This window comes from Coptis chinensis, chromosome 9 (genome assembly GCF_015680905.1).
Source record: "Coptis chinensis isolate HL-2020 chromosome 9, ASM1568090v1, whole genome shotgun sequence".
In the NCBI taxonomy this organism is placed as follows: domain Eukaryota; kingdom Viridiplantae; phylum Streptophyta; class Magnoliopsida; order Ranunculales; family Ranunculaceae; genus Coptis; species Coptis chinensis.
Window position 1 is genome coordinate 76,970,085 of NC_141464.1, and position 22,942 is coordinate 76,993,026.

General features: G+C 35.0%; 2 protein-coding genes across 2 annotated transcripts; one reads left to right on the forward strand and one right to left on the reverse strand.

Moving 5' to 3' along the window:
• Positions 1-286: 286 nt before the first annotated feature.
• Positions 287-7,044, reverse strand: LOC147478219 (protein HIGH CHLOROPHYLL FLUORESCENCE PHENOTYPE 173, chloroplastic-like). Its single transcript, XM_086582364.1, has 17 exons — positions 6,888-7,044; positions 6,598-6,801; positions 6,335-6,496; positions 5,599-5,649; positions 5,381-5,515; positions 5,178-5,201; positions 4,919-5,030; positions 4,631-4,756; positions 4,461-4,510; positions 3,513-3,671; positions 3,299-3,394; positions 3,083-3,198; positions 2,875-2,998; positions 1,651-1,764; positions 1,366-1,446; positions 702-865; positions 287-491 (listed from the first exon to the last, which is right to left on the reverse strand). Exons 1-16 carry the CDS (start codon positions 6,933-6,935, stop codon positions 719-721), a joined length of 1,749 nt encoding a protein of 582 aa, XP_086438490.1. The 5' UTR covers positions 6,936-7,044; the 3' UTR covers positions 287-491; positions 702-718.
• A 5,700-nt stretch (positions 7,045-12,744) lies between these two features.
• On the forward strand, positions 12,745-22,222 carry LOC147478220 (putative sugar phosphate/phosphate translocator At1g06470). Its single transcript, XM_086581708.1, has 13 exons — positions 12,745-12,941; positions 13,159-13,729; positions 13,837-14,006; positions 14,615-14,700; positions 14,863-14,912; positions 16,645-16,712; positions 17,685-17,785; positions 18,013-18,025; positions 18,195-18,379; positions 18,678-18,764; positions 20,224-20,318; positions 20,699-20,863; positions 21,733-22,222. The coding sequence occupies exons 3-12, from the start codon at positions 13,892-13,894 to the stop codon at positions 20,820-20,822; spliced, it is 924 nt and encodes a 307-aa protein (XP_086437834.1). The 5' UTR covers positions 12,745-12,941; positions 13,159-13,729; positions 13,837-13,891; the 3' UTR covers positions 20,823-20,863; positions 21,733-22,222.
• Positions 22,223-22,942: the final 720 nt, after the last annotated feature.

The following is a 22,942-nucleotide window of genomic DNA, read 5'->3' on the forward strand; positions in this document are numbered from 1 at the left end:
AAAACTCCAAACAAAACGAGACTCGGGTGTTTTTATGTCGGTAGTAGTTTTAACGTAAAGAAAGAAGAGGAGGAGGCGGCAGGGGTGGCCGGGAGCAGGAGAGAAGAGAAAGTCTCGAAGGTATTTTGCACTGTTAGTAACCTATGAAAATAGTACTAAAAACCTGTATACAAAGTCACCCGGTTTCAGGAGCGTGCCCCTCTAATTTTTTAATGAACCGGCTGGGTTACTCTTAACCAAAACCAGTTCCTGGGTCGGAGAGTGCCCTCTTAGGAACCGGAGCGTGTATTTAACAGGACCCTTCTATATTTACATTCCAAATGTACAAAGTATTGAACATGATAAGTTCCATAACCATTTTGCATTACAACATACCCATCAACTCCAACTTAATATTGCATAATAGGTCCAAATTATATTGTCTCTATTTATTGATTGTTTACTTTCTTCCTAAAGACCTAAACTTCTAGCTTCCCCTGTCCAAAAACTTCCTGCAAAAGTTCAAAATATAAATTGGAAAGAAGAAACTTGGAAGTAGAATTTAAAGTTAAAAAAAAAGGAACATAGAACTGCGAGCACCATCCGACCAGTAGACTGCACACGTCTCTTATTTAAGAATGTGATAGAAAACCTGCAACACTCTTAGCACCCTATGGTACAGTGAATTAAACCAGGCTCTTGAGTTTTGACCGTCTACTTACACATTATGCTGCAAACATCAAACCAACACAGGGCTCTGCTCCAAAGCTTCTTTCCCTGTAATGCCATCCTTCAAAGTTTTGAAATATGTATCGTAGTCCTTCTCAGGGGGAAGGTTTTCCGGATCCACTGTGAATGGCTCGCTGTATGGAATGACACTTTTAACCTGAAAACAAGTGAAAGTCTTAATTTGATATGTGCCCACATTGTTAATAGGTTTTGGTGCTTCCATTATGACAAGGAAATTTGTTTAAGCTCAAAGTGATGAAAGTATATATTCAGATTACAGTAAAGAGACCGTGCTTCAAGTGTAATCTAAAGCGAACTGTAGCTCCCCTCAATAATAGACCTCCATGTTGTGAGGAGAAGGAATTAATTTAAGATTAACGAACCATTGTGTGTCAAGCACAAGATAATTGTACTAGTCTCAAGTTGATATTACAATGAAATGATTCCATGCAAAGCATTAGAACAGTAGTTCATATTTGCCCCTACAAGACATTGGAAGTGCATGACTATCTTGTTGATGGAAAACAGTAGATGAATTCATACCATAACTGAACATCTTGCTCAACGTTCAATGACACTAGTTAAATATCTGAAATTTGTTGCGTCATATGTGGAGTAGAAGGATAATAAAAAAGTCTGAAAAGTTTTAGGAGTGACCTCAAATGTCTTGTTACTTGCATATGGACTTTCTAGAGCAGCAACGCATATGCGAGCAACCTCTTCCCTTGAGATTTTACCCTGTACCGATCATGCAAATTGGAAGTATCCTATCAGGAGCCTGAGATTGTTTTTACCTTGTAACTTGGAATTCACGAAAGATATCCTCCTTATAAAATACATGATACACCAAAAATCAAGATGTTCCAACGTACTTCAAAGAATAACCTAATGAGTTACAGGATACCAAGTAAAGGGTCAAAAAAGCTTATTGAATGGGAATACCATAATATTGTCTCCTTGCTCAAAAATGAGATCAGCTCCAGCAGGCTCTTCTGTCAATGCACAAGGCCTTATTATTGTGTAAGGGATTCCACTATCACGGATCACATCCTCCCCCTGTTTATGAAATGATAAGAAACCTGAGGGAGCTAGAGCACTAGCACAATGTACAGACAAAAGAAATGATACAGTCATGGGTGGAAAAAAAAATATAACACCCTAGCAGAAGGGGAAGAAAAAGTGAGAGAATATGTCATTTATCAACTGTGCCTCAGTAATTTGCTTAAAAAGTTACCTATCCCGAGATCCGTATTCAGAAGGATCATCTCGAGGTTATTTAACTTACAAATAAAGTGTCTCATTTGTGTTTTATAGATTATTAGTACACTGTTTTTTTCCCATTTTGTTTTCTCTATCTTTGTTACATTCATGGTGATGTTGGAAAAGTGTCTCCGTTTTACAAATGTCATGCTTTTGATTTAACTGCAAGCTCCCTACCCTGCTTAAGTGATTTCTGATGGTTATTGTTCTAAATCTAATCTGCCGTGAAAATGAGCCTGTCCTCGTTTATAAATACATGGAAGCCACAGAAAAAACAGTAACATATTATTCCATTAGGCAAAAGGAATCATTTTCCATCTCTAGAACATATCATTGAGGATCTCAACATATTCAGATACTAACTTGCCAACTTAAAAATCTTGCACTCAACTATAGATTTCTTTCCTCACCTATGTTGCAGAGAAACAAGACGAATTTAAAAACTGCAGATAAGATTCAGCATCATCTATAATCTAGTAAAAATATAGACACAAGATTTACGTATTTTCCAAAATCAGACACGAGGTTATCTCTAGTTTTAATATTTCAGAACTCAGCAGCCACAGTGACACAAAGATGCACACCTCTGAGAGGAGTAGTGATAAGGTTGATTCTTGGGATTTTATCACAAACCTTTCACTCAAGTTGGTAACACACTTGGCTTCAGCTACACTGACAAATATGATAGTGTCGCTCAAAATAGATTTTGGAAGGTTTTCTAGAAAAATAATGTGAATAAGAAGCACCTGGTTAGACATTCAATTTGAAATCCATCAATAAAATACCAGACCAAGGATTTCCCTAATGAGAGCAGGGCTAATAACAGTTCCAATGTGGAGTGACATGAACTCCACATTCTTTCTTTTGAAGCTAATTGGATGGGAAAACAAAATGCAAAGTGCAAACCTTCAACTTGAATGTGAGAATAAAGTCCAGCTCCTTATTCAAGCGAACAGCAGGAGGCTGTTTAGTCAAATCAAGTCCAGGTCTGTCAGGTCTGGTGACTCCTGCAGAACTCACATGTACAAACCTACCATTGGACAAATATATCAACGGCCAAAAAGTGAAAATATTCTTAGAAACCAAAACACTTTCAGGTGCTATAGTTGAAAACCTGGGAGTAATTGGTTCTTTCATATATGCATTTATGGTTGATACTGGAAGCTGAAATGGCCCTTCCACAAAAGTTGGATTCAGTTTCCCATCGTATTCAAACTTGCTGAACATAAGCTGGTAAAAGATAAGTTAGAGTAACAACAAATGAGTTTGAGAATACATGTAGAAGATGGATTAGATTGGGTGTGAAAGGAAAAAGTGGTTATAAATCTACCTGCAAAGAGACAATTTTGCTTGGATCAAAGGGTGGAGCATCAAAAACAGTCTTTGCTCGAAATATAGGTCTCAAAGAAGAAAAAGAAAGGCTTATCTGAAGAAAAATATCAAGACCAAGAATATGTTAAACCGGAGATTTTATTAAGAGAACGCACTGCAATGCATCAATAATGTGACTTAGTGACTATCACAGGAAAAAGAGAAAGGCTCACTGTCTGCCATTGATCTTTAACAGTGTCAAATCCTGTTGTATAGCCTACAGTATCCCACTCAGCGCTAGTTCGAACAATAAATTTATAACGCCGGCCATCACCTTTAACTCGCAATTCTAGTCCTTCGTAAGCAGAAAGATCCTCAGGTACAGAAAAATTCTGAAAAGAGAGAAATCATTTACAATATGTAGGACTTTTTCTATCTTTGTCTAGCCTTTTTGATCATCAGGAGACAGTGAGAATGAGAAAAACCCTTTGGATAGGAAACCCATCCAAACAAATACAGGATGTAGCAGAGGACAGATTAATCAGGTAATGGAGGTTGTGTGTTGCACCAGCACACGGTTGACTCATCATTATCTTTCTTTAGAACGTTTTCCAAGTGATACCAGGTCTAACTTATAAGACTCAAAATATGATGGACTGGTGGCCTCAACTCCCTCAAGCCAAAGGTTACCTAGTTCTCAACATTTAACTGGGGTTTTGGCTTAGGCAAGTAAATATACGCCATCTAAACTTTGGCCAGGAGTAATATGGGTTCCAGTTGTTGAAGTATGGCTATGTCTGGATTGTAAAATTGTAATTCAGTCGAAGATGGTAGTAGTTTCCCAGAGAAACCTTGGATACACATCTGCAAGGACATCCTGGGCTTTATACGTAACAGGAGCAAATAAATTTAAGCACAGACACTTGGTTCAGTCGTTTTTAACAACTAAATTGTATCAAGCTGAAAAGTCATACAAGTGAAAAACATTAATTTGCTTTGAAATGGAAGATTCAAGTTTTAAGAAAGTAGGATAGGAAACACTTTATATGTGAACATCGCTTCTCATTAAAATGACTCCAGAGCACCATGTGCAATTTCAACAGTACCAATTTCATGACCCAACTAAGAAAACATTCAGAAAATTGAACAGCAACAAAAATCCAAACACTTCCCAGGCATACCTTGGTTCTGATGCTAGTAAAACCACCATTGTTTGCAGTGGAGACAACACCTGAAGGATATCAGAACAAACTTCTTAAGAAACGAAATTAACCAATATACGACCTAAAGGTCCTCAGAGCGATAATACACATTAATCATATATTCTTGGAAGTAATTGAAAGGTATTAACCTTTAAAGAGTCCAGTGGGTCCACCACTCTCACTGCCTGTTGGATCAACTTGAAAAGTACTTTCACTAACTCCTCCCATGACAACATCATCTAAAGCACCCCAAGGTAAATCTGCGGATAAATTATCTGCAGTGGAAACTCACTATGTTATTGACATATGGGTGAATAAAAATGTCCTTAGGAACAGAATTTCCATCTGACAAATGTCCTGATCAACATAAGTATGAGACACCTTCAATCAACTGTTGGAAGTTAACTACGTTTTCCCAACGCCAACCAAAGCTATACCTTGAAATCCAAATAGCAACTTCCCATTTTGAAGGCCAACACTTTTCTTCACAGCAGTAATTACATTCTGCATCCCGATATACTCCACCATTTCAGGTGAATCACCTTTTATCTACACAACAATCACAGGAATGTTAAAGGTTAGTCGATAATCACATGTATAGACATATCACAATATAAAAAAATAAGATCCGGAATTCAAAATTTTATAAGATAATGAATCTGACTCCTGACACAATAGAGACAGTCATATACACACCTCTGGTTCGAAAAACTTGATTCCCTGTAAACACAAGGAAATCCAAATGTTAATATACTAAAAAACGTTTACACACTTCTAAATGTGCATTCAAGCTTTAAGATTAAGAAAATAATAAACAATGAAGTTCAATATGCTACACTCACTCAGCTGTCATCAAGAAGTAATAAATTTAATCAACTGATTAGGGATCAAGATCCTACTTGGCTGTATTTTTGCCTATCAGGAGTGTCTCCTTCCTTAGGGCCAACAATGACAGATACTACACTGATAACTTTCTTCACTCCTTTGAAGTACTCAGGAGTTAGAGTACTCTCCTTGGTAATGTCTCCAACAATCTAAAAGAATAGGATACCAAATTATCATTTTATGCACAAAATTATTTTCTTTCACATTCATTGGTTGAGAGAAAATAAGTTACCATGTCAACATCCGGGCCTAGCATTCTTTTCGCCTTCTCTTCATTTCTAACCTGAGAGAATGAACATTTGTAAATGAAAATTTTGAAAGAATAACAAAAAGGAAAAGCAAGATAATAGGATCAAATCACATTTACCCGGAAAACACAAGCACACACACACACTCTAATGGGCAGCAATGTAATGACTGCTGGTTCCAATGATTGTGCATGTAGACATCTTGATCTTGCAAACAGCAAGGTGATAACGTGATACATATCATGTATACTTCTAGCTCTGTCTTACATTTAAAAATAATACTTGTTACATTCACCTCAAATATTTCATCAACGTTCTCTCATTTCATCTGAAAGGGCATAAACGCTGCTTGACAATAACAAATGTTTCTCTCTCGTTTTTATCTCAATCTCACATTTCTCCTCCCCTCCTCCCACCTCTTCTCTTTAGTCTTCAATCATCTTGTCACCATTGCGACATTGCACAACATACTAGTTTATTTTTCTATGTAGCCTTCCATAAATGTGACACCGTCCATGACAAGGAGATGGGTATAGTATACCAACAATTAAAACATCGAGAGGTGATAGTGTTAGTCAGAAATTGGTATCCTTCCCATTTTAAACATATTATAGAACTTCAAGCAGCTAAATTATCGAAAACACAACAAAAACAAAAGAATTACTGTTGAAATTCTAAAATAAAAATGCATGAATCGGAATATGAGCATAGTAGTAATACCAGTACTCTAACAGGCAATCCTTTTTTGCGCAAAACCTCAACAACCCTTCGCCCAACACCCCCAGTAGCTCCAGTTACTAAAATCACATCAGAAGTTCCCATTTTCTTCACTGGTTCACTTGTTGTCGAATTCGATAATTTATCAATCAAAGATGCAAAGAACTTCACAAACACAAAACAAAGTTCACCTCATTTCAATAACCAAAAACGTCTAAAGACAGCGTAAATTTTACTAAAAAATGAAACATAATGATCATACATACCTTGGCAGGAGAAGGAGGGCCATTAAAGTAATACAAAGTTTTCAAGAATCTACCAATATCCCAGCCTTGTTTCCCACTTTCTGCAACTATAGAACCTCTTCTATATGTTCTCAAAGAAGTGAAGGTGGTGGTAGTTTCTAATACTTTTGAATGTAAAGAAGAAGTGAACAGCTTGTTATGTGAAGTGTTGTTGTTATAGAATCCCTGTAACATTAAATGAATCAGTATATAGTTATAGTTATAGTTATATTTAAAATGCAAAGTGTGGATATGGTGTTTATTAGTGTTACCTGGGGTTGAAGGTTAGTTGACAGTTTAGTTGAACAAAGACACTCCATGTTCTTTAAGAAGCAAAGAGGTTCAAGTATGATGAGCTATTAATATAAGATGGAATGTTGTGGAAAGTTCTGAGGGTGGTAACGTTTGAATGTAGAACCAAATATAGGCCACATAAAATTTACTGTGTAAAGGGATGATCATGAGAAAAGTTGGTTGCATGGGTGTCTGTTGAAATGAAATTGATGTGAATGTTTCAACGGTTACATAAGAACCACGTAAACTTGTTGAACCGTGCTATATATATTCTAGAGACAGGAGTCATCTGGACTATGAGTTTGAGCATGGCACTTTGCAAGGACCAATAGAGCCAATTTAGTTTTGGGATAAATAGGAAATCAAATATATATTTATTATTAGTTGGGACTCTGGTTTTGATTAGAACTGAGAAAATTATTCTATTTATTGGTTGATTTAATTATCTTGTAACAAACTTCATAATAATTTTGCTCATAGACTTTAAAGATTTGAAGCTCGTTTCTTAATACATAGCAACAAACTGCACAAATTATGGAGTCTGTACACAACTTAATGCACATACAAACAATTTTTGTCGTTTGTTCATCTATGTTTAAACCTGCTAAAAAAATCTCATTATAACAGTTTGACACGCCAAATGTGACTCAAAATTAGACTTAGGGGTCGTTTGTTTTTCTGAACCTCGAAATTCTGAATGCTAAATGACCTTTGGAATGCTAAATTATGAATGCTGAACTCATAAAAACATGTTTGTTTTCTGTTAGAATAATCTGACTCTGAATGCTGAATATAAATCATTTAGGCATTTTTACCCTTGCAATCTATTTTGAGCATTAACTTGATTATTTGTAAAACAAAAGAGTTAAAAATAAAAAATGCGTAGAAGCATAGACGAATGCAGTTTTGAATAAAAACAAATATTTGCACAGTCTACTCACTAAGAAGAAACTCATGGTGAAAAATTCCATGCAGTTTCATATCCTAAATGGAAACTGAGTAAGTGCACTTATTGTGGGTACAGAGATAAATAACTATGTAAATGAGGACAAAATTAAATTATCTCCAGCTGCTAATGGTGAGTTCTCTGCAAAGTCTGCAGACGATGCTTTAGGAACACCAAGAGCACAAGTAAAATGGTACAACATGGTTTGGGTCAATTGGATGTACCAAAGCACTTTGTTGCCTCATGGTAGCTCTTCTCAGTTAGTCTACCAAACTGTCAGAGATGTCTACTAGGTGAACCGAAGAAATATATGTAGCAGAAACTAGTTATAGTCAAAAGTTTTCATAGACAAAAGTCATTAATTAGGCAAAAGTCGTTAAGACAAAATATACAATATGCTCGTAGCGTGTTTGTAATTTACACAAGCTATAGACTAAATGTTTCTTGCAAAAGTTGATCGAGAGTAAAACAAATCATCACCTGAACCATGAAGCTTGAACTACATCATTGCATCAGAATGCACGCAGGGCAACAATAGTGAACTACAAGATACATGTTTAGTGATAACTTAGAAGGCACACCAGCCATTCCACTAAACCACAACTCGCACACAAGACGACTGGCATGTATCTTCCTCTCCAACCAACAGCTGAAGAGGACCCCTTAATCAACATTTCTTAATTCTTAATATTTTCGTGAGTTGATCTAGACACTCAACTCCAACATGTCTATGCGTGAAAACAGATAAACAAATCTGAGCAAAATTTGACTAGAACTGGGTTGCCATTGATAGTAATTTATTCGAAAAAAGCTACTCGCACCATTCCCATGACCCATCACAATGCTATTTCGAGAGATATTAACACACTAATTAGACATAAGTGGTGTCACGAAAAAACAAACAAACATGATGCCTTGAATTTGTGCTTTACCAGAGACTCAATGCTTCTTACAAAAGATGAGTTACATTGTGGAAGGGTTATCAAGTTATGGAATGGTAGAGGTGGAAACCTAATATGAGTGACTTTTTCTTCAGCATTCAGTGAGAAAAGAAACGCGGAATGCTGAAGTTGGTTTGGTACCTTTGAATGCTGAAGACCCCAACAAAAACAAACAACTTACCTTTGTTGTTTCTTCAGCATTCAGTGAGAAAAGAAACGCGGAATGCTGAAGTTGGTTTGGTACCTTTGAATGCTGAAGACCCCAACAAAAACAAACAACTTACCTTTGTTGAATGCTGAAAACTTAGTTTTCAGCGGTGCTGAATGCTTAAAAATAAAAAAAACAAACAACCCCTTACTCTAATTTTTCCAATCAAACCCAAAGTAACATAAAAAGAGGGATAACCCCTCCAACTAAATGAGCCAATTAGGATTTCTCACCACTGGAAATTAGGGTCCTATTTTTTTATATATACTTGGGAGGAGATCCTAATTACCCCATCTAGCAGGAGAAATCTTAATTGGTCACCTAATGGGAGTAATACTAGTTAACCCTAAAAAGAGTCCTGACATGGAGAAAATGATCTCTCATTGAAATAGAGCACAATTTTGTAGTGACCGTCTAAATAAAGTTGCCCTTATCTTCAGACTGACAGGTGGGTTTTACTTGCACTTTCCATTTTGTGTTGGGAAGACTCAAAAAAAAAATATATATATTACAAGTTTGTCAATGCCTTAAAAATACGTGTTTTGTGTTAGGCACCCCCAACTACATCAAAGATAACCTATTAGATCTCCGGTTGCCCTTACCCCCAAAGGTTCGAAATTTTCACAATTTTTGAAATTATTTATTGTTTATCTTTTTTTTTTTAATTGGTTAACAAAGCAATGAAATCTTATGTAACAGACGGCCCATAAATATCGTTGTGTAGTTACTGACCCAATGAAGTCGTCCAAAGAGAGCTAGGACGACAGTGGCTAAGTCATTTCAAAGTAGGTGATTTGGCTTGAGGGAGTCGCTCAAAATGTTATAGTGTCAAGTCATTAGTGTAGTCTCCATTCAACATCACCAAGTCGTTTAGGAGAACTATAAAGCGGCACCACCACGTTAGTAATGGTGTTCATATGGTGTTCAAAGAGATCATTTCTACCAAAAAATATGTTTGGTTTCAAAGAGGTTGTTTACAAGCTTCGGGTTACAAGCTTTAATGAGCTAACATTGCAACTTCAAATGAGAAGTCTAATTCGACTTTTACAAGCTTCAAACGGAGAAGTCCGTGTTGAAATTTGGTTAGTAAAAAGGAGTATTGATACTCAATTCTTGTGGCAGTTAAATCAGCAGATTGAGTACTCGTACAAGCTGGGTAATCGCTAGTCATCACTCAGCCCATCTGTATTACCAACTACTCCCCAAAACAAATTAGGCTCCTAAAGTCGCAAATTAATCTACCGATTAGCCAGTTAATCGTTTCTCGACAAATTTGTTTTTTGTTGTAATTATAATATTCTATAATTTATAATTTTATAATATGCTGCCCAATCGTTTTTTTTTTATATATATTTTATTTTGTTTTGTAACATTTGTATTTGTTTATCCCCCTTTTTTTTCCATATGAAAAACATACCACCCGCTGTTGATTGGATGAGTATGATTCCAACAATACATGACCTCTGTTTTTATTTTCATATTCATTACGTTTTATATATATAAAAAAAAAGTAATAATAATAATAATTTTAAAAATATATATAAAGAAAGAGGAAAACATGGCCATTGAACCTCTTAGTTTATTTTTGGGCTTCAAAATTAAAAAAAATATGAATAAAAGACACATAAAACAAACATTAGAGAGAGAGAGAGAGTGGATAGTGTGTGTACGTGTGCACGCGCACACACGCCTAATAAAAGAGAGAGAGAGAGGTAAGAAATCTATAACAAAATAGACAGAGAAAGAAAGAAAAAAAAAACACGAGCATCGGCGCAACTTCGTTTCCATGCTGTATCAGGTTTCCAATTTCACATAGTTAAGCTTATATTTAAGCTTTCTAAAATGTACAATTTTGATTTGAGACAAAGGGGTTTGGCTAGTTATTTTCTAATTCAATAATAAGATGAATGACGTATTGTCTGCACCCATAGTCCCTGTGTTGCGTGCATGTTATAATAACTATGTCGGTTTTTATTTCAGATAATTGTTATGCCCACTGCACTGCTGTATCTGTGGAGAGCTTGCTACGGATTAAAAAAATAATTACGAGTCCGTTATCAGTATCAAAACTCACCAACTATAACTGTGAAATAAATAACTTCAATCCCAGAAAATGTAGTTCTTGCACTTCCTCAATGTATTACATCGCGAAGTACGGTATCAGACACTTCGTTAGGTGAAAATGTAATTTACGCTTTATGGAATATAAAATAAAATTAATTTGCCGATTACCTAGTTAATCATTTCCAACTCAACAATTTTTCTTTTATTTTGACTTACAATAAGTAACACCCTATTAGGCTACCCCTATTAGACTTACTTTAATCTTTCCAATCAAACCCAAATAACATAAAAAGAGTCTTGATATAGAGAGAACGATCTCTCGTTGAAATAGATCGCATTTTTGTAGTGACCGTCTAAATGAAGTTGTCCTTATTTTGAGATTGCCACGTGGATTTTACTCATAACTAAAGGAGTTAGAGAAAAAAAGATAAATCATTTTATTTATTGAACCACCATTTTATTCAATTCTCTGAGTCATCTTATTTTTTTGGCTTTTCTCATATGTTTTAGATTTCATTATATTATTCTCTCATCAGATTAAAGACCAACCCATTTTCATCACATAATATAAAAAAAATAAGCAGACTTATAATTTATTATAATTCATCCAAACTTGATGAAAATAATACTATTTTTATCATCAAGACCGATATTTAAGAATATACTTGCAAGTCGCAACGAGAGAATTATAATACCTCCATTATATATATTTTATTTTTTAATTGTTTTTTTTCTTCACTAGAATTGCATATTATTTTTATTTTTGCTTAACAGAGAAAATAGGAAATAGTTGAAAAGGATAGAGAACCTTAGAGAGAGAAAAGAAAACACCAAAGTAATTAAGTAAGAAACTAATAATAGCAACCTACACGAGAAAACCAGTAGCAACTGATTGGTATGAATTTGTGACTATTTATATAATATTAATAAAAACTAACACATCATTCATACCGATTAGTTGCTCAAATTTAAAGACTATAACAAGGCGGTCCCATCCTGACAACTTAGAAAGAGAATAAAAAAAAAATGCCAAAAAAACAAAAACAAGAGCAAATAAAAATGGTAGTGAGCTACCCTATTCATTTTTTCATTTCTACTGGTTTTCTAGTGTCGGTTGTTATTACTCAGGTGTTTTTTTTTCTCTCTTATAATGTTCTATATCTCTTTTCAATTCATCCATGCTTTATTTGTTAAGCAAAAATAATATATAATTCTAGTAGAAATAAAAAAACGATCAAAGAATAAAAGAATTATCTTATGATCTAAAGGAGGTGCTACTCGAATTCTCCCATTGCCACTTGCAAGTATATTTTTAAACATCGGTCTCAACAAAAAAACAATATTATTTTCATTAAGTTTGGATGAATTATAATAAATTATAAATTTGTTTATCTTTTTATAGTATGTTGATGAAAATGGATTGCTCTATAATATAATCCGATGAGAGAAGAATAGAATAAAATTTTGAAACATATGAGAAAAGGCAGAGGGAAAAATACGACTGGTTCAATAAATAAAATGGTTTATCCTTTTTTCTCCGACTATGTAAGTAAAACCCACGTGGCAATCTCGAGATAAGGATGGAGAGATCTAATCAGGACTCCGTAAATAAGAGGACACGTGCAAAACAATGTCTTTTGCTGGCCTAAAAGTAAATCTGCACTTGTTCGACAGGCAGACAGACATACAAACAGACAACCAACGACTTTAACATGGAAGTACCAACTAACTAACGTTAACGTCCCTCCCTTCCTCAAATACAACTAGTATAAAAATTTATCTGTCCTATAAAATCCCACTTATTAGATTTCCAAATCTACTCCTCCTCTGCCCCTTTCTGTCTTTTTCCAGAAATAAAGATCTGTTTTTTAAGGTTTTTTTCTCTCCCAATTGTTAAATTTACATTAAAGGATCTATCTTTTATAATGTTTATTGATCTACTTGATCAGTTTCTGTTACAGTCAATCTATTTTTGTTACTATTGTTGAATTAAGAATTAAACTTGACTTGTTATTAATATAACTAGTTGTAATTTGAGTGGCCAACTTGTTAGTAATGAGACATTGATCCATTGTGTGGTTTTGTAACAGGGTATAAGGAAACTGGGGTGGATATTATTAGTATAATAAATGGCTTTTTCCTAGCAGGGTAGTAGGAGATGTTAGAGAGTAATTTGGATGAACATATTGAGATTGAAAAAGGAAGTGATGCACCAGTTCTTAGGAGGGAGCCTTCTTTCTCACGTTGGTGTGACAAGGATGGGATTGCCCATGCAGAACATGATTCAGATAATACAAATGAAAGTGTAGAGGACTCTGATTTTGAATTACCTTTGCTTCAGAGTTCCGGGATAGAAAACAACAAGTTTTTGAACGGGGCGAGACTGCAGTTCACTAGGTTTAATCAGAGAAGCATGGATTTGAATGGGGACACACAATGGATAATGTATCTAATTATGTTGATGAGAATGGGAGTCATTTGAAGTATGTGCCTTTTGATATTGAAAATGAACCTTCCAGGCAACGACACGATGATGGTTCTAGCTCAAGAGGAAATGATGATACAGAAACAGATACTGAAAGCCCGGTTTCTTTGGCTACTGTGCTCAAGACGTTATTTTTCATTCTAGTATGGTACACTTTCAGCACGAAGTTTAACACTGTGAGTGCTTTGCCTGTGCAAATACTTTACCGAAGTTAATTACTAATTTTGTCTCATTTCATCTTTTATTTTTATCAGTCTGATTACTTTATCTTTGTTTTGAGTAGGTATAACAAAACACTGTTAGGAGATAAACTGGGAAAGTTTCCAGCTCCCTTGTTAATGAATACCGTCCATTTTGCAATGCAAGCTGTTCTATCAAAAGGCATTATGCTCTTTTGGTCTCAAAGGTTTCAACCTAAAGTAACAATGTCATGGAGGGATTACTATATGAGAGGTAACCACTTCACTTCCGTTTCCCCTCTTCTTTTAAATGTTAGATTAATTCCATTATAGCAGACTCTTGTGCATGTCTGCTGGCTTATGGATTTGTTTGCCTTAAGGTTTCCTGTTGTTCAACTGAAACAGCACAAACGTTTGCAACTCCTGAGGAGAATTATAACTTGAAATTAATCACATAGGGAGTCTTAATTCCTGTCTTATTAATGTGGCCTGGAACTTGTCTAGTCCATTACATACTTATGGAGTGCATGCTATATACAGTAGTTGGTTATGGCTGATACATCACTGCTTCGGTAGTTCCTCGTCATCTTAGGCATCATCCCTGACCTTTTTTTGCTGTATCATCACCCTTTAGTCCAATTGTTTCACTCATGACTTGTTTTCCTCCCTCTAACTATTTGTGTTTCCGGTGTCTCATCATTTTTTATCTTCAAAATAAAGTGTTTTGGTTTGATCACATCTATATTATTGTTATACATTTTCTCATCTGTTGTTGTGATTCAAGAGTTCTTCTTTGATTGTTTCAGCTGTCAAATTTGTATGCTGCTTAGTTTATTAACTTCTCTAACAACTAATGCTACAGATGGACTTTGCCTTGAACAGTTGTACCAACAGCACTTGGGACTGCACTGGATATAAACCTGAGCAATGCCTCCCTTGTTTTCATCTCTGTAACATTTGCCACCATGGTTTGTATTTGCCCCTCTTCATACTATATCGTGATTTATCATCATCATGTGAAAACAACATTATTTTTCTTTTGTTGTTTATTTCAGTTACCAATTAGCCTATTTTGCTCATTGTAATATTATTTACTTATACTTTTCATGTTTTTTTCTCTCTCTTTACAGTGTAAATCTGCGGCTCCTATATTTCTTCTTCTATTTGCTTTTGCATTTAAGTAAGTTTCTTCAGTTAAATTTTGGGGGATTTAGAAATTAGTCCTACTTGATAATGTGTATTTAGACATTGAGGACAAAATAATGTGTAATTAGGGATTGGTCCTATTCCAGTCAGTTGACCAGTTTGTCCGTAAGTTGAAAGTTATATATTTATGAATTCCCATAATACCCTTTAGTGTGAGAGGCATGTGCTTCAAGATCCAACCATAGTGCAGAATGTTGAAATTAATGAAATTTCCATTACTTTATAAATCGAAATTTTATACAAATGAATTAAGACCTTTTGCTCTTTCAGAACAAGTTTAATATCAATCTGATCCCTTCGTCCCTTCATCCCCACCAATGTCATCTTAACCTACTAATTTGAGTAATTTCATATGGGACCCATCTCTTCCATAACACCCCATTCTTCCAAACTTTCATTTTAATCCACTAATTCATTATAAAGCTTGATAGCATGTGATAACTATTAGTCATGTAAAGGATTTCAACTCAATTGATCTTACCTTTAGTCATGTTAAGGATTTAAAATATCTAGAATTAGTTGAAAACATCAAGCCAGTAACTAGGATTAGCTCTTGAAGTTTATGAGAAATGAATTGGGTGGTTGTTTGGTGGGGTTTAACATTTGGGATTGGAATCTAGAAATGAACTGGGTTGTTGCATGTTGGGGTTTAATATTTGGGTTGAGAAATTTGTTAGAGTTAGTAAATCCCCCTTCAAAGAGTCATACTGTCTCAAGGTTATGAGGCACAATTTGGAGAATAAGAAATGGGGTGTTTCTATCTTATGCTTTAGAAGTTTAGATTGAATTTTTCAGAGTTGAATGAAAAAGAGAATCTATTAGCCGTTGGATTATATGTAAGATTATTACACGTGACATCTTTTTTATTGGGGAAATATTAAAAAACATGTGTTTTCCATGTAATGGGTATTCGTATTTCAGACATTACACCAACTTTTAACAGATGATTTTAGTCAAGTGACAGTCAACCTATGGTCATATTGGTCCAGTGACGGGAGTAGGACCAATCCCTAATTACACATTATTTTGTCCTCAATGTCTAATTTCCTATTATCAACTAGGACCAATACCTAAAATTTTTGTAGCCCCTATATAACCTTCTTTATTATACTATTTTCTTACTGCATCAAATGAATGCTTCATGTTTATTATCTGGAGGATATGTGAAAGTATACTTGAGCATCCCTACGCTAGTGTGCAGCTCAGAAATCCACATAGAATGGATTAAGACAATTACATGTCAAATTCCATGGCTAGCATTGTGGTTTAAGATGTCAATTGCAAATGCTGAGGTTTTATTTTATTTTATTCTCTTTAGAAGTTTTTTTCACGGAAACGGACTTTCAACCTGGAAAGGATAAAAAGAAAAAGACCACTCCTTCTCCCAATTCATATGTTGGTTATATCTATTTGACCAATTAATCGAGCATTGGTTATGTTTCTTTAATCTCTCATAGGAAAAATACTGAACTACATGCGGCATCCAAAGAAAGACTATTCCTTTTTCCGATTTTTATATTGGTAATATCTACTTGACCAATTGATCGAGCATTTGTTATTTTATTTTATCTGTTATAGGAAGAAGGAAAATCAATCTCATTTTAGATGTTAGTATGATTCTTGTACAAGGTAGTGCACTATTGAGACCAATCTGTTGAGTTTATCCAGTTTCTTTGTAACACTTTTACATTGTGTTTTATTTCCAGGCTGGAGAATCCAAGCTTTAAACTTCTAGGAATTATGCTCGTCATCTCCGCTGGAATATTGTTAACAGGTATATAGCTTTGTCAGATGCTTTTTTGCTAATAGAGTATTGATAATTTAAATTATAAGAATGTGGTATAAGTCCTTTTAAATAGAAAGTGTTCCCACCTGGATTACCTTTATGTAAAAGATGTTGTAATTTAATAACTTAAAGGAGTTGCTGTGGTGGTACTTGGGGATGGGTTTGAACCCAACACCTTTGACTTGGATTGCAAATTCTATACCACCACAATAACTCCTTTAAGTTGTCAAAATACAACGTCTTTTATAAAGGTAATACAGGTGGGAGTTGGCACCACTTTCTGTTCACAGAGATTTATCCAACAAAGTTCTCGTACTCCATGTATACCTTGTTTCTTTGTGTATATATGCACACATACACAAATGTGGATGTCACTTTCTTATCTCTTTTATTGCACTATGCCGTTGACATTCTTCATAATTACCACAACGCTATACATGTAAAGTAAGCTGGAGATGGTTCCACATCTTAGAAATTGCTTAAGGAGAACCCCAATCCTTTTCCTAATGTCGTGTTCCCTTTGGAACTGTCATTTCAATTAAATATATCAATGTTATACGTCTGGAATCAACATTCTCAGTAATGAAATTATGGTTTGTCATTAGACAAATGTTATACATCTGGCACTGTGTAATTTGATGGGTTGGTCGACTGTTATAGCCCGATGGGAATATTGATTGAATTATACACAAGTGTAAGCTTCTATATAGGTAGATCAATAAGATGGTTTTTGATTGAAGGACCTATATGTTATGTTACTAGTATTTAATTTAACACCCTTTCACTGAAAAGTTTGATTATGGTAGCCATACCTTAAGTAGAACAGTTTTGAACAGCATCTTTTGCTTGGATAATAATTACTCTCCTGCAAGTAGACATGTTATTATTCCATGTTACAAGTACGTCAACTGTCATTCTATTGTATGATATGGCATGAATGGTTTAAGTCTGCCTTGGCAGTTGCAAAGGAAACAGAATTTGAATTCTGGGGTTTCATTTTTGTGATGCTTGCTGCTGTTATGTCTGGGTTTCGTTGGTCCATGACTCAGATTCTTTTGCAGGTTTGTCATCCGTGCTTCTGTTTTCCCGTTGAATCTGCTATTCATATGCGTTTTAGCGTTTAAATTGTTTGTCTGAATTTAGGGTTTTAATTTTTTTTCCATTAACTATGCCATTCTAATGTGTCTAATGCAATTTTCCATTTCGATTTTTTCCCCGCTTCTCTTTGTTATTCTGAATCTGACATTTTCTTCTGTTTGTGTTCCATGATTCCAAAACCGGCATAAAGAAAGAATGTTATGGTACGTAGTCAACTTATTTGTTTATGCCATTATGATAATTCAAAAGAGAAACTGTGTACAGTGCAAAGCAATGCTTAGAAGTGTGGTAATTTGCTTTTTTCGCTCGCTTTGAAATCTGTTTGTTTTTGTTACTTATTTCTTTTAACATGTTTTTATTTGAAATTTTCAGGTTTAAAGGACCCCATTACTTTAATGAGCTATGTAACTCCAGTGATGGCAGTGGCAACTGCCCTGCTCTCTCTCTTTTTGGACCCATGGGATGAATTCCGAAGGAATATTTACTTCAATAGTTCATGGCATGTCCTGCGAAGTTGTCTATTAATGTTTATCGGTGGAACCCTAGCCTTTTTTATGGTAAGAAATGTGAAGCTTATTGTGTATAAAGTATAATATGGAATAAATCTGTATTGGGATTGTTCACGAATTAGTAGAGGGATGTAATAATTTCTGGAGATTTTTTTCGAAAAGAAAAAGTAAATATTTCTGAAGAATCAATACTGATTTTCAATTTACATACTTCAAGGATACTGTTTTTTCATCAACTAAGTTATGAATTACATAATTAGTGACCTTTGTTTATTATTCAACGTTCATTGATATTTATATTAGATGATAAAAAAAGTTGTATGCTTTTGTGCTCTTCCTTTTGTAGGTTTTAACAGAATACATTCTTGTCTCGGCAACTAGTGCAGTAACAGTAACTATAGCAGGAGTTGTGAAGGAGGCTGTTACTATTCTGGTATACCGATTTTCTTAATCTCATTTTCACGAGTTTTGACACGCTATCTGGCAATCTTTGTGATAACTCCTTTTCTTCTTGCTTCCAGCCTTCACGTATGTTTGTTAGCCTCAGTACATTTTGAAGGCTTATAAATTTTCTCTGTTTTTTTATGTATCCTAGGGTTTACAACCCTTGATCATCCCCAAATTAGTTGCTATCATTGTTGTTATTTATTGTTTTTAGGGATTTAGACATGAGTTCTGATTAGTGTTTTGGCTATTTCTATTTCAGGCTATTTATATTTCTGAATTTCATATTTCTAATTCCATTAGAATTGTTTTTAGAATAAGTTTATCTTGAGATGTCTAGTTTAGTTCTACATGGGGCATTGAGTGCCTTGTATAACAGTATATAGGTTCCTAGGGCCTCTCCACTTATTTGGTTTTGAGTTGGATGCCCATAAAAGTTTAAGATGGTATTAGAGCAGGCTATTTTGTTTAGCCCAAAGGGCTTGTTGTTTACTCCACGTTGCCCAAGTATGTTTGTCCACTTATCCTTACACGTGAGGGGGTGGGTGTGTTGAGTTGTTTAGTCTCACATGGGGCATTGAAAGCCTTGCATAACAGTGTATAAGTTCCTGGGCCCTTTTCACTTATCACCAATTGGTTTTGACTTTTGAGTTGGATGCCCATAAAAGTTTAAGAGTTTCTATTTTCAAAAATGTAGAAAGTTATAATTGAATTGTAGGCTTCTAGCCATAGTTAGAGTTGCTGATTAATAAAGTTTGAGTTTAGAGAAAGGTTTTCGCTTTTGGAATTTTTTTGTGTGAGAGTTTGTGTTCTTCGTGAGGAACTAGGTTGTCAAATCCTTACATCAACAGAGACTTTGGAATTAGGTTCCAAAGACATATCTTTGGACAAACGTGTCCAACAATTTTTCTTCCACGTAGACAAACACACTTTACATGTTCCTAGAGATAATGAAACGATTCTGCTGATTACATAAATATGAATGTGTCTTTAACTTGTAGCTTGGTAATCTGCTAATTAAGGATGTTTGCAAATTGAACATATGTGCCAGACTATAGATCCCTTGAGTCCCTCTTCCTACAATGATGAGAAATGTAGCCCTTGTAGCACCTAAGACAACAGATGGGAGCTATTGCACAATAATGAGGAAGGCTCAGAAGATGTTAACATCTCATCAAATTCTGGAAATCTGAGGATTCCTTTTTCATTTTGCAGCAATTTTGTAGTTTTGATCTCATTGAAGTCCCTTAATATGTTTTAGTACCTCAACTTAATTTTAAGATTTAACACCGACTCGTGCAGGTTTTTTGACAAATTTAGCTTACTATTTGCTAATGCTTTGTCAGAGGGGTTCCTTTCTTTCTTTTTTGTTGAATTATAATTATTTATTTAGTGAAACATTCTGTCAAGTGAAAACTGATTTTGTATTGTATTGTATTGCATGTCAGGTTGCTGTATTTTACTTCCATGATCAGTTCACCTGGTTGAAAGGGATTGGACTTTCCATAATCATGGTTGGTGTCAGTTTATTCAACTGGTACAAGTAAGTTGTTTGTCCTTGTACATTTCAATTCCTCTAATTTGGTAAAGTATAAACTGTTTGTAGTTGCTAAACGTGTAAAGCAAGCGCTTCTATTTTCTCTCAAGCCCCTTTTTGTAATTAACACACTTGTATTTAGTATAGAAAATTTAATCTATAACTTATGGAGGTCTATTATTTGAATTGTATATAACTAGAGGCCAGGAATACATTATCCGTGACTTAATTAGGGAGAGCAAAAAACATGATATGTGCGTAAAGATTAAGTGATCAAATTCCCAGATTGTCATCATATTTTCTGTTTGCTACAGTTTCTTATCAACATAAGGGTTCTCTCTGATCTGACTCTGTTATCTAACACCTTATGCTATTCATTTTGTTAGATACGAAAAGCTAAAAAAGAAGGGTCAAATGAGTGAAAATGATGAATCAGGACCATCCACAACAAATGCACCTGCAAAATATGTTATCCTTGAGGAGATGGATGATCAAGATGATGAAGCATGACAGTTCTTGTGGGTGAATTGACTAAAATCTGTGATCTATTGGTGAGTTTCTTACTAGTTAGATTCTTAATGTACATTCTAGTGTTACACTGAGACAATGCTGCACACATAGACGTATAAATGCACATACGATTCACTTGTGAGGATGAGCTCCGCTAGGCCATGGTTAGAAGTTCAAAAGGTCAATGGAGTGTTGGAAAATTCGCATAATTCGGTAGAGGGACTTTGAGCCAAACTAATATGTGTAGAGTGTCCCGATCTTTGATGAGTTAGTAGTCTTGTGTGGACATTTTTCTCACCAAGAAAAGCAGCTCCAGCCACAACAACACCAACTCACCCCAAACATTTGAATTTGGCTAAAGAAATCATACTTGATGAGTTAAATATGATAATTTCTTATTATAGAGATCACTCCAAAGATATGGAGGCCAATCCAATCAAAATTTTGTAGTTAAGTTGTGGTAGCTATCTAATGATCATTGAGTTTGAATCATGTTTGATTGTGAATTGGTAATGGGCTGTGGGGCCACCTACCAACTTGACTAATTCCCTCAAAGCACTAACTTTTGATTTGACAAGCAAACTTCTGCTACTGCAGCCGTATTTGTCTTTTAGCATGGAAAGCAATTAGCATACACTGACATATGTTACCCGGTTTTGTTTATTTACGGGTTTTAAGCTTGGACTCGAGATCTCTACAACCGGGTACAGAGATCATCTCTGTAACCGTGTTATCTCGCCGTTGATTCAAATCCGAGATGTGTGTGTGTGCCTCGATATCTGTGTGTGTGCTCCGAGATGTGTGTGTGTGGTACAGAGATTGATCTCTGTACCCGGTTATAGAGGAACCGGACTCTTTAAGCTTTGTACAGCATTTTAGCTCATGCAGTTGGTATAAAATATGGATGCAGATCATCACCGTCATTGCCACGTGCCAAAATATAAATAGATTTTCCAGGCATTCTCTTGACAAAGTGATGATGAGTGCAAGTTCACAAGATAATCCTAGCAATGCAGCCTTCACTGAACGCTGACAAGGCAATTTTTCTCCGGAGTGCTTTGTCTATGCACTTATGTAGTTTCTCTCGAGTGGTATTCCGAAGATTATAAGGTCAGATGGAGCCAATATCAAGGATTGCATGGCACCAGAGAATCCTTAATCAGCAAATTTTCATTTCTTACCAAACATCTTTGGTTTCATTTGTAAACGTGTATATATGTTGATTGATTAGAACTTCCGAATGCCATAAGATTTGTTTTTTGGTTTTTCATCAATAATGTTAAAAAATCAAGGATGAATTGGTGTAAGTTTGTAACACCAACTGCAACAGAACATTAATTATCTTGAGTTTTTCCCTTTCCCCATCCAGGGATATTAGCAGCAGTCGGTTTTAGATACCATGGGAGATGCATTCCATTTTCTATTAGCAATATACTTACTGATTACTGACATAGAAAGTAGAGATAGCAATTTGAAAAACAAGTTATTACACCACTTGATGCAACTAGAGACTAGAGGCTTGTAATAATTTTGCTTCATATGAAATCCCCAAGTAATTTTTTACAAATCCAAAACTGTACAATTCTTTTTCCAATTTTGCAAAGTTTTCGATTTAGCAATTAAATTCCCCATAAATATTTCCACAAGAAAAAAAAAATAAATAAAAAAACTAAAACATTCATCTGCAAAATCTCTTTTAAAGTCTTGGTCTCAACTCTCAAACAATCTTCCACACTCCCATCAAAGGCACTCTTTTTCTCTCTCTCTCATTCATATTTGATTAAGAAACTGCTAATTGAGGTTGGGTCTTTCTCACAATAACAGAAAAAACATATATTCTATAGTTTATTTAAAGCCTTTGACATTATTTGTACCCATCATTGCAAGGGCACACCCATTCTTCTACATCTTTGACAAGTATCTCACTTTTCAATATTCAGCTCTCAAACTCAACCTCAGGTACTATCTTCTTCCCCTCTCATTCTCTTATGGAATTAGCATATTTTTTTGCTAATCTGTCCATCTCTGTACATACCACAACCGGAATGTTCTTGTTTAAAGCTTGTTACTGAAAAATATGATTAAGGAAATTTCATTATGAACAGTATGGCGTAATGGCT

Coding starts and splice junctions, on each gene's coding strand:
- LOC147478219 (XM_086582364.1), bottom strand. CDS start 6,935: ATGGAGTGTCTTTGTTCAACTAAACTGTCAACTAACCTTCAACCCCAG. Junction 5,650..6,334: donor GATTGCCTGTTAGAGTACTG/GTATTACTACTA, acceptor TCATTCTCTCAG/GTTAGAAATGAAGAGAAGGC. Junction 1,765..2,874: donor TTCTCACATTCAAGTTGAAG/GTTTGCACTTTG, acceptor TTTCATAAACAG/GGGGAGGATGTGATCCGTGA.
- LOC147478220 (XM_086581708.1), top strand. CDS start 13,892: ATGAATACCGTCCATTTTGCAATGCAAGCTGTTCTATCAAAAGGCATT. Junction 14,007..14,614: donor GAGGGATTACTATATGAGAG/GTAACCACTTCA, acceptor TGCCTTGAACAG/TTGTACCAACAGCACTTGGG. Junction 18,380..18,677: donor GAACCCTAGCCTTTTTTATG/GTAAGAAATGTG, acceptor TTCCTTTTGTAG/GTTTTAACAGAATACATTCT.